Source organism: Falco naumanni, chromosome 4 (genome assembly GCF_017639655.2).
Source record: "Falco naumanni isolate bFalNau1 chromosome 4, bFalNau1.pat, whole genome shotgun sequence".
In the NCBI taxonomy this organism is placed as follows: Eukaryota; Metazoa; Chordata; class Aves; order Falconiformes; family Falconidae; genus Falco; species Falco naumanni.
In genome coordinates, this window is record NC_054057.1 from 102,538,273 (window position 1) to 102,556,854 (window position 18,582).

The 18,582-nt window shown below is 55.1% G+C and overlaps 2 protein-coding genes across 2 annotated transcripts; both read right to left on the reverse strand.

Annotated features, from left to right (window-relative positions):
* Nucleotides 1-1,031: 1,031 nt before the first annotated feature.
* Nucleotides 1,032-10,286, reverse strand: LOC121087157 (cytochrome b-c1 complex subunit 1, mitochondrial). Its single transcript, XM_040591858.1, has 13 exons — nucleotides 10,155-10,286; nucleotides 9,532-9,672; nucleotides 8,945-9,031; nucleotides 7,835-7,964; nucleotides 6,861-7,059; nucleotides 6,163-6,242; nucleotides 5,895-6,010; nucleotides 5,341-5,484; nucleotides 4,438-4,598; nucleotides 3,337-3,422; nucleotides 2,754-2,842; nucleotides 2,122-2,197; nucleotides 1,032-1,251 (listed from the first exon to the last, which is right to left on the reverse strand). The coding sequence occupies exons 1-13, from the start codon at nucleotides 10,224-10,226 to the stop codon at nucleotides 1,187-1,189; spliced, it is 1,446 nt and encodes a 481-aa protein (XP_040447792.1). The 5' UTR covers nucleotides 10,227-10,286; the 3' UTR covers nucleotides 1,032-1,186.
* Nucleotides 10,287-10,789: 503 nt separating this feature from the next.
* On the reverse strand, nucleotides 10,790-16,314 carry SLC26A6 (solute carrier family 26 member 6). Its single transcript, XM_040591370.1, has 19 exons — nucleotides 16,163-16,314; nucleotides 15,703-15,842; nucleotides 15,495-15,605; nucleotides 15,080-15,252; nucleotides 14,821-14,985; nucleotides 14,540-14,692; nucleotides 14,269-14,351; nucleotides 14,026-14,173; nucleotides 13,808-13,921; nucleotides 13,632-13,709; nucleotides 13,396-13,491; nucleotides 13,167-13,273; nucleotides 13,015-13,084; nucleotides 12,750-12,842; nucleotides 12,565-12,669; nucleotides 11,849-12,034; nucleotides 11,680-11,734; nucleotides 11,262-11,383; nucleotides 10,790-11,181 (listed from the first exon to the last, which is right to left on the reverse strand). The coding sequence occupies exons 1-19, from the start codon at nucleotides 16,288-16,290 to the stop codon at nucleotides 11,158-11,160; spliced, it is 2,151 nt and encodes a 716-aa protein (XP_040447304.1). The 5' UTR covers nucleotides 16,291-16,314; the 3' UTR covers nucleotides 10,790-11,157.
* Between the last annotated feature and the right edge of the window lie 2,268 nt (nucleotides 16,315-18,582).

Below are 18,582 nucleotides of genomic sequence, written 5' to 3' on the forward strand. Positions count from 1 at the left end.
CCATCCCCTTTGCTCGGTTTCATCCTTTCTGCTCCATGTTTGTTTCCCGGAGGCAAGACAAGGGAGCAACCACCAGATTAACACCAGAAAAAGCAGAAAGGGCTGGGTAGCTCTTTCAGCTATTCGGACCTAGAGGTTTTTCCAGATACAGGCCAGGGCACCCTATACTTCAGTCAGCAGCTTCTCAGTTACTGCATAGCTGAGAATGACTGGACAGACAGAGGCTCATCTGCAGAAGGAACACGTACACCAACACCAACACACTCCACAACAATCTCTGCTCGTTATTGGGCTGGTTTACAGATAACCGGGAAGCTTAAGATGAGAGGTAACATATCCCCATATAGGCTCTGGAAGATGTTTGTCTGGCTACAGCTGCGGCTCCTCACAGCATCCCAACTCTGCTAGAGACAACCGCCTCAATTTTACCGGGGCAGCATCAGGCACGGCCAGACTGATCACCTTCACCAGCTTCAGGAGGTGGTGGGAACTCAACCAACCAGTTTTGTCTGTAACTGATCAGGGAGAGTGGGGTTGCACAAACTGCCCCTACTGCAGAGGCGGCCACTCCAGCAAGAGGGTCACAGCCAGCCAGGCCAGAAACACTACCACCACACCCCAGGGACAGGGAGAGGACCAACTTTCCATAGATACATTTTGATCTCCTTGACAAACAGGAGAGCACACAGAGGTCCCCTCAGATGAGGGCCCTCTGTTCTTAGGTCTGCAGAAACAGCAGTGCTACAGCCCGAGTTTGACCACGCTGCTGCGTGCATGGAAGGGCACAGTGGAAACAGCTAGACTCCCCTGGCAGCCTTGCCCCAGTGGAAAGACTTTCTTCAACCAGCCTAAAGACAAGAACTCTGAACTAGGACACTTCCAGCTCCGGACAGAGGCGTGGGGCTGCAGACAAGACACAGACAAGATTCTAGCATAAGCCTGACGAGTCCAATATCTCACCAATTTGTCAAGACTGGTAATGTCTACATGCATGAGCCAGCAATACACAGTCGACTCCCAGCAGAACCAACTCCATACAGGGTGTATTTATTTTTTATACATTTAACACCGAGAAGACAGCCATTTTGATGGGACTCATCTTGTCCCTGGTGCATGAGACATGTAGAGCCAGAGGGAACTTGTCACAGTCCCCAACTTCACTATTTCCAACCTGCAGGGACACGTCCTAGAAACGGATCCAGTACATGGCACTGCGGATACGGTTGTAATCCAAGAGCTGTTCAATAGGACCTGAACGAACAGAAACAGAGTTAGTCACTGGAGACATAGTTCAAATCCCTATGCAGTTTCCCATGGTCTTAAAGCAGACAGTGGCAGAGCAGACAGCTCACAATCCAGAGCAGCTACGCACAAAACCAGGCAACTACACCTCAAACCTGCATCAGGAAAACCAGCAGATACCATCTCTTGACAAAGAAACCGTTACTTATTTCATCAGAGCAAGCTGTTTTCTCGCACTGCTCCACAATGCTCAGTACAGCTCTACATAATGACATGAAAGACGGGGAGCCACCAAGCCACGGAAATTTTGGCTAGTTCATTCCAACTTCCTGTTCAAAAACTGTCTCCTTTTTCTAAGCTGCTCCACTTTGAAGGCCAGAGGAAACAGCTGCATGGAGGAGGGGAATCCACAACACACAGGAAGGAGGCAGCAGAGCAGAGCTGAGCTGCTCAGGCAGGTTTTCTGAAAGGAATTTGTCCTTGGTCAGACAGACATGCCAGAGCAGCACAGGAGAATCAGGTCCCTTCACTTCCCTTACATAAACCACCATGACCCCAGGGTAAGGACACCTGGCAGACGCCACTGGGCCTGCACCCAGCTATGGGACTCCCAATCTTAGTCAGGGCTCTACAGCAAGTAGACAGGCGGGGAGGACAGCCAGCAGCTCACTGCCACTGCGCCTCCGTCACCTGCAGGCTTGATCTCTTGGCAAATGTGCCTTGGCACATCTAATGTGCAAAGGTAGGAGGATACCAGCAAAGAACCAGAGCAGTTGGGAGGCCACAACAGACACATGAAACACAGCTCACTTCCACTCAGCTCTTGACCCTTTTTCTGGTTTTTGAGCTACTGTGCACTAATTGCCACACACTACTTACCAACTGCTGCAATTGCTGGGCATTTGTCATAAATGTATTTACTGCAGATCTCTCTCACCATTCTTGCGTCAACGGCCTAATAAATATCAAACAAGCAATTAATGACCCCTCTAGCAGACCTGCATTTCTCGATGTTGGAAGTTACTGTTGCCATTACATATCAAGATCACTAAGAAGATACTGTCAGACCCTTGGGGGCCATCTGGACCCACTGTCCAGCTCTTGTCTGAGAGGATGTCTAATGTTCTACACAGTGCATTCTTCTGAGGGTACAGAAGGTACGGCAGTCCAAAGTCAGAAGCCTTCCAAGTGATATAGCAGCTGCAGAATTACAGAGACTAGATGCTGGCCACCTCTAGGGCAACTGTTATAGGAATTTCAAGTTGTGCTGCTTAACACAGGCACATGCCCTGTTTCTGGGATGGACTAAATCCAGCCACAGGGACACGGGATACACTGACTGAGCCTATGCCAGAGATACTGACATATTTATGTCAGCACCAGTGAGCTAACCACCTGGACTCCAGACAGCTTGACAAAGAGATAAGTAAACCTCATGTTACTGCAGTAAACTAAGGCCAGAAGATGCTGACACCAACCATGCAAGTGCTCCAACCAAAAGAGATACTTACAGCAATCCTGGCATCCCACTCCTCCAGAGGGATACGGCGTCCGTAGTTTAAGAGATGGCTTCCAATATTCTCACATACTGGTGTAGTACCTAGACATTGAAGATATCACATGGTCAGCATAACAAAAAGCCTTCCAGAACTGCATAGTCTGACCATCAGTCGGAGCAGACAGAAGAAACTCTAGCCATTAAACCAGCTTCTTAATGAAGTACCAGTCGTATTTACCACTCTAAGCAGCTCCAGCAGAAGTTAAGCATACAAAGATTGCTTCACTGGTCTCCAAAGTGTTATAAACAAGACAGACCAGTTTGAGGGTCTCAGTTCTTTCACCAGGCAGCACGTTATTCACACCGAGTAACAGAATGACTAGAAGTTTACAGAGTCAGAGCTAGCTTGGAGCACAGCAGGCTGGGGTCAGCTGCTTTCACAACATGGCAGGAGGAACGCCGAGTGGGAGAAAAAGTATTACCCAGTGCCTGTCAGCAGTACCGTAGAGTCCAGCAGAGCCCGTGCTCCCCAGGAAAGACATAAGCAGTAACCCTCAGAAAGCTGCAGAGTAGTCAATCCATAAACAAGAACATACCATCCAGTTGAGCCACCATGGCATTTCGGAGATAGTTCTTGGCTCTCTTCACCTCTGACTCTGTCGTACTAGTGCACAGACGCATCCTGGAGAGGAGAGGGAAAGTCCACTAAAGCTCTTAAAGATGTTTGTCTGCTCAGACAGAAAGCAAATTCCTCCCTTTCCCAAGCCTCTGCAGAAATAGCTATTATCAACATCAATTGTCTTGCAGGCTTGAGATTCATTCTTGATCGCTGCAGAGTGGCTAAGAACTGGGAAGCACTGAACAGCAGGAGTCAAGAGCTCAAGCCTACAGGCAGGGAATATCAGCCAGCAGGTTACATGCTGAGTTACACTCATAAAGGTCTAAGCAGCCCTGGTGCCAGCTCTAGCTTGCCCATCAGGCACAGCAGTAAGCAGTCTGCAGTACGCTATCACAAGAGAAGGAAGGCATGTCAGCTATTCCCACACACGGCAAGCTGCTATGGAAACTGATGCTGAAAGAACAAGACAGTTCCACAGAGTCTGTTTGGACTCCAGCTGCTAAATCCCTTCCTCCCCTGCCAACTGCAACGTCTCTGGGGCAAGGGCTAACTCCATCTGCTCCATACGCAGCACGGCTCAGCTCAGTCTCAGATGTAGCCTTGAACCATTCCATGGGATATACATGTACACAATAGGACAGACAGACAGAAGGCCCCCCAACGCTGGCGTGACTCCAGCAGCGGGGCATTTATCAGCTGCAACACAGCACTCAAAGGCAGGAACTCTGCCTGCTTTGCTCAAGCTTAACAAGACAATTGAGATCTGTCCCTTGGGAAAGCCTTGTCTCTAAGGCATGATCTCACTTGTATACAAAAACCCCAAAGCCTAATTGCTAATACTTGGAAGCATGAATGAAAGACCTGAAGAGCCCTAAGGTAATAAAATAGCTCCTCAAAAGCCACATCCTAAGACATTTACAGAAACCACTTACAGGATCACTTCAGCAGAATGCAAGTTACCAAGAAGTTCATAAAGAGACACAACTCTCTGAAGACCTAATACGCTCCCCCATGCCAGCTCAGTCTCCCACAAGAGGGTCAGATCTTAAACAGGAACTTTTGCCAAAGTTGTACTTACCACTCCCCCTGAGCACAATATAGCATATCATCTATGGACAGAGGATCGGAAACAAAATGGAAACCGAAGAGGCCAGTATCAGAGTAAGAGGTGTTGAACGTCTGGAAACTGTGGCAGAGATTATGCTCCACAGCAAGCGTGGCCAGCCTGCTGGACTGATTCTGTAAATAAGGAGATACCCTCAGCCATTTCAGTCTTACAGCTTCCTCAGAGCTCAAATTCTTTCCAACTGAGCTGTTTTCACAAAGACCACAGACAAGACAGAGTGGAACACTTTGGTGAAGGAGAGCTTAATTTAGACCCTTCATGTGGTCAACAGATGAGATTCACTGGTGGAAAAGCCACAGACAATGGCTTAAGAGTCCATCCAGCAGAACCATTTCCTTTCCCAGCCGCAGACGAGGAGCTGGTAAGCATACCACCAGACTGGGAGAAAATGGGAAGCGCGAGGTCTACCAGTAGCAGGGATTAGCACAGTTATGCAGGCCAGACAGATTCCAGACGAGAATGGATGCAATACTGGGGGTTTAACAAGTTCTACTTGTTTTGCAGTTGTAAGACAAGCTTGTATGAGGGGACTATAGACTACTCTTGGCCTGCTTCCCTCACCACCACCCCTAAACGGTTAGTTTGTCAAGGCAGGAATAAGCTGCTGAGAATTCATCAGCTAAACCTCTTCCAAACTTAGCAGAGAAGGTTCAGTTCATGTGCCAGCATCACCTCTCAAGTATTGTCCTGGATTAGCCTTGATTACACTTCTACCCTACTTTCCAGGCTCCTAACCGCTTCACAGTTGGAAGCTAACCACAGCAGCGTCCCATAAAGTACATTCATCTAGGGTCCCCACAATACTTCATACTAAAAGGCTCCAGGCTCTCCCTGGCACACTCACAAGTCTCTTACCTTACCACCTCCAAAAGTGCGGTCATAGCGTCCAATGATAGCATTAGCCACGTTGAGGACAATGTTGTCTGGATCAGCCCATCCTGGCCCCTCCACAGCAAGAGCAATATGGGCAACAGGCAGAGCATCATCTCTGGCACGGATCTAAAAAATCATCCAGGAGTGGGGGAGAACAGCATGAGCACTGTAGCTTTGTCTGCAGCCTGCTGCAATGCCAGGCTGACAGACTGGGGGACTTGATATTACCCCAGTGAAATGAAACAGTCTCAGGCACTATTGAGCACAAACCAGCTGCTCCGACATGAGTTTTCCAGCAAATGACATAAGCAACAGCCCCACATTCTTAACAGATTTGGGTCCTATCTAAAACCCAACACACTGTGGCAATAAACCCCAAGAACAGAACATGGGGACACTACCAAGATGTTGCATCACCAGCTTCTCTGAGATGCACAAACAGATTTTTCCTCCCAGAAGCAGCTGTAACTGGTCTCACATTCATTCAACAGTTTGGCAACAGCTACTTGTTTTATTCAGAACCAAAACAACTTTACCTCACTCCCTGTGAAGCGACAGCGTGGGAGGACAGGCACAGCATCCTCTTTGTATGTAAAAGATACTCCACTGAAGTGTTGCCTAGCTACATCTACCAGCTCTTTGTGGGAAATACCTGGCAATGGGAAAGCGAGAAACATATTTACAGTCTTAAACAGTTTAATTTAACAAAATAATCTGATTTCACATTAAAGATGTATGACAGGGGTTTGATCACCAGCATGAAAACACGCAGGCTTCCCAGAACCACAAGGGTCTAGAACTTACCTCCAGCAGCTGCCAAGACCATACGAGGTGCCTTGAAGTGAATATCAATATATGAAGCTAAATCTGCTCGAGTCAGATGCCTAGGAAGAACACAGAGACACCCAGTATACCAGCATCTCTGAACTGCAATGATGACAGGCTTAGGAGAAGCAAGTTCACAGTGCAGAGACAGCAGTGATATTGTTCATTCTCTTAGTTGTGGGGTAATACTTTTTAGAATCAAGACCGCACTGTCAGTGTTTTCCCTGTGCTCTAATTCCAGAGTACGGAGAATGGAAACCAGTGGCCAAGACTGACAGTTAAGGGTAGGCTTCAATACAGACTAGAGGGTATTCACCCTGGGCACTGAGCCACGAGCATCCTAACAGGTGCATATGCTCCAGGTCGCTGCTTTAATGAGCACCTCTAGCTCTTAATTTCTCTAATGGAGTCAAACTGACAAGTATGGGAGAGGGTTCAACCTGACCCCGCCAACCTCACAATTTGTGTGAGGGGGATTCTAAAGAATGCGTGCAGCATTACACTTTCACCGGCACCAACAGGGAAAACAGTTAAGACACAACAAGAAGCCCACGGGCACAGATCACCTCTTTGTACAGACTGGTTTCCTTGTGCAGTTGCCACTACTGAGCAGCAGCGGTCATGCACCCCAAGGACTGAACCCACGGACCGTGTACCACATCCAGCCTGTTGCTCACTTAATGTTCTCTGTGGTCCCCTCGACAGTGCGGGCCAGTGCAGTCCCCTGGAAAGCAGTGGCATGAAGGTAATCAAAGGTAACATCCGTCAAGTTGCTGTCGATTTCTTTCAACTCCTGAAGGATGACACCACGCTCCTTCTCAATCTGAGACTCCTCCAGCGCACAGTTCTGCACAATGTCAGCCAGAAGCTCCACAACTGCAACACATTTCCTATGTTAGCAATCCTCCTGCCTGACTGAGAAGAGATGCACAGACAGCAGGGGCACCACAAGAGGAATGAGCAACAAACCACGCTGAGGAGTGCAAGCAACATGATACAGATGAGTATTACACATTCCCACAGCATCAGGGAGGGACAAACAACATTTTAGCATAAAGTCTCTGAGTCAGCTTGCCAAGCATCACTGCCAGTGGAAAACAGGCAACAGCTGCAGAAGGTGAAGCACAACAGAAGCAGGGTACTGTTGCAGAAACATGCTGAACCCTTACAGAGAGCTTGCAACATCTACAGCGTATCCCACATCTACAGCAAGGCCCATAGCTCTGACTCAAATCACCAGCCCTGGACAAAACCGACCCAAACAGGTATCTGCACATGGTAGCACAGAGCACCAGCAACACCTCCATGAGCTGCACTGAGGACTCCTGACATAGTAGTTGCCACTGATTCCAATTTCTCAGCTCCACAAAATAACCACAGACCACTGAACCCCCCCGCTCTCCATTCTGGCAACATAGTGCAGCCTGATATAACAAGAACTTTGCAAAACTGGTTTTAGAATAGATGAACTTGCAGCCTCCAATCACCATGTCATGGCAGTGCTCTCTTCAACTACCATCTAGAACCTCCAATTTACTGCTCAGTTACAACTTAATTCCCTGGTCTGCCATTAGAAAGGATGCTGGTGGGAAACACAAGCACATGTGCTCGCGTAACCTCCAAATCACACTTTGCTCACTGGCCATCCTACCTTTGGGCATGTCCTTGGACAAGGCTTTTATGTAATAGGCAGTCTGCTCACGCGAGGTGTACCCATTCAGGTGAGCACCCATACTCTCCACCTCCTTCTCAAAGGCAGCGCCAGGACGCTTTTTTGTGCCCTAAAACAGATAAACACAATTATGAAACCGACAGATTACTGTTTCAGGCAGAACTAAAGCAAGGAAATGAATAATAAAGACCTAAACCAATAAAACCTGTCACATGATTTATAAAAGCCAAGAGCAAGTGCAGAAAGCAAGAGACTTAAAACTTGGCAGCTAAAGGATGGCTGAAGTGTATTTTGAAAGACCAATAAAAATCCAGCAGGGAAGACCTACACTAAGAAACAACAGTGGCTGAAGATCACATCTGTGGAAGGAAACCAAGAACAAGTCTAAACCAAAAAATAAGCAGGTTTCTAGCTACCCAAGCGGCAATATTCAGAAGAAGCAGAATAGAAGCAGCAAACTACTTCTAATATAGAGCTCATCCCTCAAGGAGCAAGTCAGATGCTGCAGTTGCCTATGGTGGCACAGGCTAGACTTGAGTCAGCAAGTCCCAGGCTTAGATGCCTTCTGCCCTAGGGCTGTTCAGCAGACACATTATTAGAAAAGAGCTGTAGCCTCTAAACTTTGCTGGTTCACTAAGAAAATCGAATTAAAATAAATAGCTACAGGAAATGCTGCTTTAAGTTCTGCCTACTAACTTGAAAAAACACGCTTCACAACATATTCCTGTATGTGCTCTACACAGTCACTGGGATAGTCAGTGATTGGAATCACAGAGTCAGAGACTGATTCCCACTTGTTACTTACAGCTTTTTTTCCTTTAAGAGGGTAAATATCAACTAATAAATAAAAGCTACCTTAATTCACGCATGCTTGCAAGTTGCTGCATATTCAAACAAAGAGCACCTTATAGGCTAGCTATCTTTTGAAGTTTATTTTTATACTATGTGCAAAGCCTCTAGGACTCAGATGACCTGATTTACACTCTCTTTTAACAGCTACAGCCTCTGAAATGAGAGGGCAAAATGTAAGTGGAATATTTAGAACAGCTCTCCACACAGTCCTGTGCCAGACCTAGCATACCTCCTTACCTTAAAGGCCAGATGTTCCAGGAAGTAACCAGCTCCATTGTTCTTCTCACTTTCATAGCGGCTCCCCACCTTGATCCACACACCTACCTAATGGCAAATGCACCAAGTACACATATTAGAAAAAGAAAAAAAAACAAACAACCCAAGCCTTACGCCACAAATACAACAGAAGGGACAAGAAGTCTGCTTCACAGATGTTGCACTAGTAACGCTAAAATAAGAACAAGCACCAGCAACTACTTTCCATACACATTTTGTTTGGCTTTTTACCTAGCAGTTTTGCAAAACCCTTTTGGTTTGCCAAAGGGCAAACCCCTTTGCTTTGCCAGAGATATAACTACTACTGGTCACTTACTGCTTACACAAAAACTCTAAGTCTGCGAAAATTTGTAAAGCATGAAAGCTTAAATACAGACTTAATACAAAGTCAGGCTCGGCCTTCTACTGCTACATTGATCCCACCAGTTAACAACAAGCAGTGGTAGGGTCTCTGTTAAAAGCTTTGGTTCAAATAAAGGTTTTTCACTTTTGGAAGACCAGGCAAGGCCGACTGTTTCAAGTAATCCCTCAACTCATCTTAAACCTACCGTACATGTTGGCTGATTGGACTCCTCTGAAGCTACACGGAGCCCGTTGTCTAGAGTGGTGACTTGGGTCTCGGGGATGTTTTGGAGTGTCTGGGCATAAGTGGCAGCACCTCGTTTCCTTGTCAAAGTCAATAAGGGTGCCTAAAAAAAAATAAAGGTTATCACCACCACTAACCAGCAACTCCGCAGCGCAGGGCAGACCTCCAGAACGCAGACTGCCAGGCTGGCACACAGCTGACCAGAGCCAGGCCAGACAAACTCTTTCACGTTCATAGCGGGGAGTTCCTGCTACACACCGCTGGTCAGCCGACGGGCTGGAAACCCTCCGCAGCCAGAGGTTTGCAACGGGTCGAAAACCGCAGAGACGAGTCCCACGAACCGCGCACCGGGGCAGAGGAGGGGGGCAGCCAGCCCCGTGACGGGCGAGGGCCGCCGCCGCCGTCCGGAGCCGGGGGGTTTCCATGGCGATCGCCGCCCGCCCCGCATCGGCCGCCGCGTCCCCATGACCTTCCGGGCCGGCCAGGTCCGGCAGCCCCACAGCGCCGCGGGGCCTCCCGGTGCCCCTGCCGGCCTCCCCCCAGCCCACCTCGCCGCCCCCCCCGCCGCCGGCCGCGGTGACTCACTGAGGGGCGAGGGCCCCACAGCAGGGCCCGCCCGGCCGCGCACCCCGCCCGACACACAGAGGAAGCCGCCATCTTGTCCCTGCAGCCGCCGACAGAGCGGGCCGCAGCGCGCCTGCGCGGGCGGGCGGCGCGATAGACGGGGAGGCGCGTGTGCAGGGGCCGAGCGGCTGATACGCATGCGCCGAGGGAGGGCGGGGCGCCGAGGGAGGGCGGGGCGCCGAGGGAGGGCGGGGCGCCGAGGGAGGGCGGGGCGCCGAGGGAGGGCGGGGCGCCGAGGGAGGGCGGGGCGCCGAGGGAGGGCGGGGCGCCGAGGGAGGGCGGGGCGCGGCGCATGCGCCCTCTCGGGCGACGGCGCCCCCTGGTGGCGGGAGGGCGCGGGGGCGGCTGGGGCTGCGGGGCTCCCCAGGGGATGGGGGTCCCCAGTGGCGCGTGCTCACCCGTACCCTTCCCCCAGCCGCGTCCCGGCGGGCCCGGAGCGGATCGAAGGGAAAGATGGCAGGAAAGCGGCAGAGGGTCCGCAGGGAGGGCCAGGCCTGGGCGTGGGCCTGCCCGAGGAGTGCCCACCAGTGCCAGGGTGGCAGCCAGGTGGCCCTGCCTGAAGTCGCCTTTATTGAGGAAACTGCATTAAAACAAAGCCTGAGAAATGCTACACCGTTTAATCCGTGATGCCAGCTCACTGCTGGGAGCAGACCCCCCTTGGCCTGGTGTGGGGCCCCCTCTGCCACCCCCCAAAGCAGGCCTGGCCTGGTGGGCCGGGCCCGAGCAGGGGCACGAGGCACCCTGGTGGGACAGCTGTTGGGACAGCTGTTGGGACAGCTGTTGGGACAGCTGGAGCAGTTCTGTCGCGGGGGAGCTCACAGCCAGGGCAGGGCCCCAGCTCTCACAGTCCGGAGGTGCTGGTGGGGTTACAAGGCCTCCAGGCCTTGGGGTGGCTGAGTTGGTGCCAAAGCAAAGCCCTCCTTGCCCGCCCAGCTCCTCAGGGAGACATCTTCCTCTTGCAGGGCTACATTCTGGTGCTGAGGTCCACCTAAGGGGGACAGAAGAGGAGTTGTCTTGGCTGCGCCTCCCTCCATCACAGCGATGGGGACGGAGAGGCTGGGTGCTTACCGAGGCCCCGCGCTGCTCCCTGCTGATGTGGACCACGGCGTCATGCACCGAGGGGAAGAAGCAGTGCTTCGTGATGGCTGAGCTGAAGAAGTTGCCCCGCTCCAGCTGATCAAGGACGGGCACTGTGTGGAGGGAAAAATATTCGAAGCTATAGCACCTGGCTATAGTTCCACCTGAAGCAGCCTCCCTCCCCCTGCACTGCGGGGAACACCGGGGCCATCACCAGGGATCCAGCTGCCTTGCCAGAGGCTGTGGGGCTCAGACTGGGTCCGTGGGACACCCTGCAGCACCTGTCCCCTGGGAAAACCCCGGGGATATGGACACCATGGAGGGAGCCCCAGGCCAGCAGCTGTGTTCCGAAGCGGCGGGTATGCTTGTATGCTTGGCAGGGTCTGGCGGCTCAGCAGAGCCTCCTCACCCGGGCAGCCGGCAACAAAGACGTCCACTTCTATCTCATGGAAATCCCTGAAGATCTGCAAATAGCAGAAAACATTTCACCTGGGAAGAGGGACGGGCAGCAGCCATCGGGCCACCCTGGTGATGCCCTCAGCAAAGCTGCAGGCCCACCTGCACCCCCAGCCCCTTACATTCTTCAGGATCTTGATAGAGACAGTGTCCACAAAGCTGACGGGGCTGAAGTCCAAGATGATGGCGTGCAAGCCAGGCTGGGGCAGCCCCAGGGTACGCAGGGTGGGCTTGGGGGGTGTGCTACCCTCTGCCCCACTCAGCTCGATCACTGCTATGTCCGGACCATTGTGCCCATCCTCTGTGTCCTAGGGGAGGGAATGAGACCCAGCCTCACTGCACGGGGGCTGGCAGCACGCCTGGCTGGGCAGTGTCTGCCCCTGGGCTTGCCTTGCCCTATAGTGCAGTGGGGCTGGGTGAGGCTCTTTGGCCATGTTAGAGCACGGGCAGCGGGTGGCCGTAGGGGTGGGTGCCTCACTTGCACCTCCACTCACTGTTGGGCTCTTTCTGGATGTTTAGACCCACCCCTCTTCCCAGTGATCCTCTCCAGAGCCAGGCTCGTTAGCTGGCACCAGGTCAGCCTTTGCTCTTGCTCTTAATTCTGATTAACTCACCAAATGGCTAATGACTTACTGGCTCCATGACCTAATCATTAACAGCCTTTCCCTGCCAACCTTGGGTGTGACTGCCCTAGGGCCCCTTCGCACCCAGCGGCCCCAGACTGAAGCGGGAGCCCCACAGGCCACCGAGCCAGTTGAATGCATGGGCAGGAGGGCCAGGGCCAGGCAGGGAGGTGGTGCAGGGTGGCACCGGAGGGGTCCCGGTGGCAGGGAAGCACCTTTTTCCACTTTGCCTTCTCCTTCTCTGCTTTCTTCTGCTGTTTCTTCAGCTTCTTGAGGGCCTTCTTCTTCTTCTCAATCAGGCGGTCCACGTTGATGCCACTCTGCAAAACAATGCATCCCTGTGTCCTCAGGCACCCCATCGCCACCCTGGGGAGCACTCGGGGGCTGGAGGCTCTCCTACCTTCTTCTTCAGGGCCTCAGCATACAGCTCCACGTTGGCAAAATAGAGGGTGGAGGAGGAACGGAAAATCTTCACACCGGAGACCTCCTGTGCCTGGGGGCAGATGGGGAAGGTGCTACCCCGGGGATGGAGTCTCCTGCTCCCCCTCCCTCCCTCCCCCAAAATACCCCCGGCTCCTTTCCCCAGCCAACAGCCCCTGGGGGTGCTTTGAACTGCCTCCCCACTGCAGGCAGCTCAGCTCCCCTCCCGCCCCCGGCGCTGTTACCGTCTGATATTCAGCCACGTCCCTGTAGACATCAGTATCGGCGATGCGCCCCAGGATGGAGTAGTGGGGGCTGTGGGGAGCACAGCAAGAGGGTGAGGTCACCACAGGCTTCCCCAGCCCTCAGGATGCTGCCCCAGCCCCAGGGTACTCACAGCTGGGTGCGGAAGATGACAGTGAGCAGCCCAAAACCCACTGAGGCCGCCAAGCCAATGTCCAAGTTCAGTATGAGGGTGGCCACGAATGTCACGATCCAGACCACCTGAAGCGGGGACACGGTCAGTTGTGGCACGGCCTCCCCGCCAGCACCTGCAAGCCTCAGGGAGGGTGGAGAAACTCTCTCCAGGGACAAGAGTAAATCCCTGGGGCTGGTCAGCACCTTACCAGGTCCACCCGGTTGGACTTCCAGAGCATGCAGAGGTCATTGAACTGCTTGAACATGCCTTTGAGGTTGATGATGATGATAGCAGACAAGATAGCCTAGGAGAGAAGACCCTGCAGCTATGAGGATACTGAGGGCAGGTCTGGGGGCAGCTCTTGCCTGTTCCCCTGCCACACCACCTTGCCATGGGATGGGCACAGGGTGGGACGTGGCATGGAGGCTGTGGAATCAGGTGTACCTTGGGCAGGTCCCGGAAGAGCTCTCCAACCTTCAGGATGGTCACCAGGATGACCAGCGATGCGATGACACCAGCTACCTGCAGAGAAGGAAAATGGGAGGCGAGGGGTGAATCCACCACCACCACTCGCTGTGCTTCTTGCCCCCACAGAGGGAGGCAGTGCTGCCCAGACCCACCTGGCTATTGCCCCCTGTGCTCTCCTGTACCAGGCTCCGTGACATGGAGCAGCTGATGGCAAAACACTGGAAGAAGCCACCTAGGAAGTTGCAGAGGCCCAGCGCAATCAGCTCCTGCAGGGACAGAGCAGTGGTGAGGGAGCATCATGCCTTCCCCTGGCTGCAAGTACAAGCTTGGTTTTCACCCAGGGAAAGGGCCCTGCGTGTTGGAGCATCACCTGGTTGCTGTCCACTTTGTAGCCGTGCTTCAGGGCAAAGATCTTGCCCAGGGAGATGCAGATGGCATAGCCCACCACAGCAATGGCGAAGGCATTGCCCACCACCTGCCCAAAGTAGCTGACGTTAGGGGCCACAGGTGGCTTCAACCTACAGCCAAAACAGGGAAATGGGGCTGAAACAGGGGGTCCCGTGGGCAGCACGGTGCCCTGGCACAGCCACCCTCACTGCCTGGCCCTGCTCACCCGCTGGGAATGTTGCCCACCACAGAGATGCCAAACTTGGCATTCAGGTTGACGCCGTAGGAGATGCCAGTGGAGATGATGATCTGAGGGAGGATGGCTGGAGTGAGGCAGGGCCTTCCTGCACAGGGACCATAGTGGAGGAAGAGGAGGAAGGAACTCGTGCCCTAGAACTGCACTCGCCAAGGCACCCCATCCCACTCCTCCCCACCCTGGAGGGGACAGGGCCACCCATGGCTTCATCCCCACAGGGAGCTAAAGCAGCTCTGGGTACCGTGATAAGCTCGATGGGGATGGGCATGGGCAGCTTGGAAGCCAGCTTGTGGTTGAGCTCTTTCACAATGAAGATGGCCACCATGGCAATGATGGCTGTCACCAGGGTGCCCACGTTGGTCTCTGGCAGCTTCTGGCAGATCTCGATGAAGGTCTAGAGGACACAGAAGGAGGGAACTGGCTCAGGAAAGCAGATGCCTCCACAGTAGTTTTTTTGGAGCCTCTGTGTGCTCCACAGATGAGCACCTAGGAGGTCCCAGTCAGCAGTGAGCCCCCGCTCACCATGAACATTGAGAGCGGCCCTGAGTGCTCCCCGACAGAGACCCCGAAGACATTCTTGAGCTGGGAGATGAGGACATGCACAGAGGCAGCAGTGGTGTAGCCGCGCACCAGTGGGTCTGAGAGGTAGGTCACCACGAATCCAAACTGCAGGAGGCCCAGGGCCACCTAGGAAGAGAGGTGGCAAAAGTGACCCACCGCTTGCAGCCCTGGTGCATCACGGCCCCCCATTCCCTGCCAGTCTAGGCTGGAGCCCCCTTACCTGGAAGATGCCTGTCAGGACAGTGATGGTGGCCACCAGCTCCACCCTGGCAGCATCCCGCTGTGCCTCATTGACTGTCATGTTGCTGCCATTGACAGATTCCAGGAATTTCTCGCTGGGCAGCAGAGAGTCTGTCAAGCTCCCGATCATGACGGAGATGACAGCGAAGGGGCCTGGGGACAGGCAAGGTGTGGGCAGGGAGCCCAAGGTCAGCACCAGCACCTCTCTGAGGTCTACAGGCATCTGTCCCCTTGGACCAGGCTCAAAGAGCACCCACTGTGCTTTGGCCAACCAGCTTCTTGGTGGTGCAAAGTAAAGGCAAGAAAGGTCCCCCCCAACCTCTGATGTGGCTCACCCCCCTCATCCTCACTCCCTCCCCACCATCCCTGTGGGAGCACGTGGTCCCTCAGCTCACCCACAGAGTTGTGCCTGGACGTCCCGAAGAAGAAGTAGAGGAAGACGGGGTAAAAGGAGGAATAGAGACCAGTGACGGGTGGCAGCCCGGCCAGCAGCGCGTAGGCAAGCCCTGGACATAATGGAACGGGGAGACACATCACAGATGGCCGAGGCCTGGCCCCGCACCTGCAGGGAGCCCCCAGCAGCCTGGGCATGGCATCACTCACCCTGGGGCAGGTGCATGATGCCCACACTGAACCCCGAGGCAATGTCACCCAGGAGCCAGTCCTTGAATGGGTAGCGGGGCAGCCAGTGCAGGAAGGGCAGGAAGCGAAAGAGCAGGGACTTGGCAGTGGAGGCTGAACATCTGGTGGGGAAGGAGCAAGAGCCAGGGCTGAGCACAAGCTCAGGGGCTTGGGGACATCACTGAGGGTGGATGGGGCCCCATGGGAAGCAATGGATCCCATGGGACTCCCAGCTCCATCCACTGGAGCCAGGTGTCCCTCCAGACAGAAGGACAAAGTGGGGACACAGGAATTTGGGCATGGGGGAACCAACCCCCAGGTCTGCGCTGTGTCTGCCACAGGGAGTAGGACAGCCAGCGCCATGCTCTCCGTGGCGGTGGGGCTGGGGTGCACAGTGCCTGGCAGGGTCCAGGCACATCCCTCCCGGCCAGCATGGTCCTACCTGGTCTTGTGGAGACAGCCACGCAGTGAGGGCTCAGTGGGAGGTTTCCGCTGCACCACCTCCTCCAGGTCGGCCTCGCTCAGCACCTTGCAGGGCGCCCGGTGGCTCAGCGTCATTTCCCCCTCCATGGCCGCCTGGCCCTCCTGCGTGCCAGCCCACTGCGGGGAGACAAGAGCTCAGCCATGTCCCTACAGCCAGGAGCACCTGGCACCCTACCCACCCTGCAGCCCCTCATGCAGCCACGCTGGTCCCACGGAGCCATCCCATCCTAGCCAGGCACGCAGGACTGGCCCCGAGGCCGGGGCTGAGCTGAGTTTTGGCAGTCCCGGTGCAGCGGCAGCAGCTCGCAACAGAGAGCAGCAGGCAGAGGGTGCGTGGGCAGAGAGGGAACCAAGGCCTCAGCGACCAGTGCTGCCCGCTGCTGCCCCACACCAGCTCTGCCAACCGCCCTCCTCCTCCACGTACCACAGCGCAGCCGGGGCAGTGGGCCAGCAAAGCCACACCGCGAACCTGTCCACAGACTTTGTCCCTTTACACATGAAGGGAGAAGGAATGTCAACCCCCGGTCACTGGCTCGCTATCTCTCCGCCAGCGCCCTCCCCAGCCACGCTGAGCCCATGTGCGCGGAGGAGTGGGGCTGGGCTGGGGTCTCTCCCTTCATGGGGCTGAGGTGGTGGGCCCACGGTATCTCCGTATGGATGCACAGCCTGGCCTTGCTAAGGGCTCCAGCTGAGAGTGCTACCATCCTACCAGGCTTGCCCAGCCGGTAGCCCTGGCTGGTCCTGAGATGCTCACCCACTTGCACCCGGACGGACCCGCGAACCACGTGTGGGGTGCCAGGGCTGTGCCAGCCCAAGTCCCTGTGTTGCCCCCAGCCCTCCTACCTGCTGTGCCCAGGCCGGTCAGGTGTCGCCAGCCAGGTGCACGCTCTGCTCCCTCCTAAGTTTTAATACCAGTCCGTGATCTTTGAGACGCTGCTCCCTGCCTCCTGCCCTGCTGAGGAACTGCACGTTTCCCAGCCCCACTGCTGCACAGCACCTGCCGTGTTCCCCCAGTGCCCTGTTGTGCTGGGATCCCCAGCTGCGGTGGGCCCAGGGCCGTCACCACTGTCCCCACTCTCAGCTCCTGGCCCACGGCCCCATATGGGATGCTGCTGTGCTTCAGCACCTGTCGGGTGCAAGTCAGGGGTCTTCTGGCTGCTGGGCACATCTTGGTGCCAAGTCCCTGCCAACAGCTACCAGGCACTCACCTCCCCAGGGCACTGCTCAGGGTCCCACCATCACCATCATGTGCCCCCGGGGTTCCCATGGGCATCCCCTCCCCACCGCATGTCCTGGAGCAGGAGCTGTGTCCGGGGCAAGCAAGGAGGGTTACCCGCAGCCTCCAGCTGTGGCGTCTGGGGTATTTTCCACAGGCTCTGGTCCCTGCTTACCTGCTGGAAATGGGGGTGCTAAGCCCTGTGGATCGCCTCGCTCTCCCGCAGCATGCACAGACCCAGCCGTTATCTTGTTCCAAAGGTCCCCACCAGGCACCAGAGTCCTGCTGAACCCAGCACACCTTCCTGCACTCCACCACGACCTGGTACTGCCATTGGTTTTGGAGCATTTCTGAGTCATGCTTGGCCCAGGCCCATGGGGATACGGTAACGGAAATCCAGGCACCTGTGGGCTGGGCTGACTGGTGCCAGGGTGGTGCGGGGTGAAGCCAGGGGGCAGAGCAGGGCAGGAGCCAGGGAGTCCTGGGTGCCCTGGGTGGTGGGATGGGGCTGATGAGTAGCATGAGTCGTGACACCTGGGACCGCACCCTCTAGGGTCAGAGTGACTTGTTCCCATCCCTGCTGGCTGGGTTGGGAACAAACCACGGCCACCCTGGCTCTCCACGTGGTTGGCACGACCCAGGTCTGGCAGCAGCCACAGGCAGGCTCATCACCTGCTCCCCTCAGCTTCTCCCACATCCTCGGCTCCCCCGCTGTCCCACCCCCAGGCCCATCAGTCCCACCTTGGCTGAGTAGCGGCACATCCATGCCAGCAGCAGCTGTTGCCTCCCCGTTTATCTGCTCGCCTGGCACAGAAGCCGAGGCCATCACAGGGCTCCTGCTCAGAAGCAGCTGATAGCGCTGGGTGCCATTTACTACCTCCTTATCGCTGCTACCTGTCCCCACCCTGTGCCGCTGCCTCCTGTGCCCCAGCCTCCAGCCCCAACCCGCGCCCTGGGCCAGCCACTCTGCCTGTGGCCCCCCCTCGGCCCCCCCACCGCCCCCCCCCCCCCCCCAGCTCTCCCTGGTCCCTCACCCCCAGGCCAGCCTCGGGTGGGCTGCAGGATGGGACCACAGCTCCCAGTGCCAGTGCAACTCCCCGGGGGCTGCTGTGAGCCCGGCCCCCCGAGCTCAGGGGCTGCCCTGGGCTGGGTCAGGCTCAGGC